The sequence below is a fragment of the Eimeria mitis genome, genomic scaffold (genome assembly GCF_000499745.2).
Source record: "Eimeria mitis Houghton genomic scaffold, Emh_scaff323, whole genome shotgun sequence".
NCBI classification, from domain to species: Eukaryota; Apicomplexa; class Conoidasida; order Eucoccidiorida; family Eimeriidae; genus Eimeria; species Eimeria mitis.
In genome coordinates, this window is record NW_013571567.1 from 7,561 (window position 1) to 7,814 (window position 254).

Consider the following 254-nt stretch of genomic DNA (forward strand, 5'->3'; position numbering starts at 1 on the left):
GTTTTTGGCTGTGCACTGGCTGCGCCGCATCTCACCGTGCTGCTGCTGCTGCTGCTGCTGCTGCTGCTGCTGTTTGTTGCAGGAAGGTGGAGGCTCGGTTGGAGGAGTGTGTGCTGCTGAGCCGCTGCTGCAGCAGAACGCATGCAGCGCTGCTGCAGCAGTTTAGGGCTGCCCTGGGTAGTGCTGCTGCTGCTGTTGCTGCTGCTGCAGGTTCGTCAGGTGGAGCACCCGGCTCTGATGCAGCGGCGAGAAGA

General features: G+C 62.6%; 1 protein-coding gene across 1 annotated transcript in view; it reads left to right on the forward strand.

Annotated features, from left to right (window-relative positions):
* Window positions 1-254, forward strand: part of EMH_0007860 (uncharacterized protein) — a gene marked incomplete at both ends in the record, with an annotated part of 5,357 nt that overhangs the window by 3,420 nt on the left and 1,683 nt on the right. Inside the window, 2 exons of the mRNA XM_013498155.1 lie at window positions 83-106; window positions 211-252. Coding sequence (XP_013353609.1) covers window positions 83-106; window positions 211-252 — 66 coding nt within the window. The remainder of the gene's footprint in view (window positions 1-82; window positions 107-210; window positions 253-254) is intronic.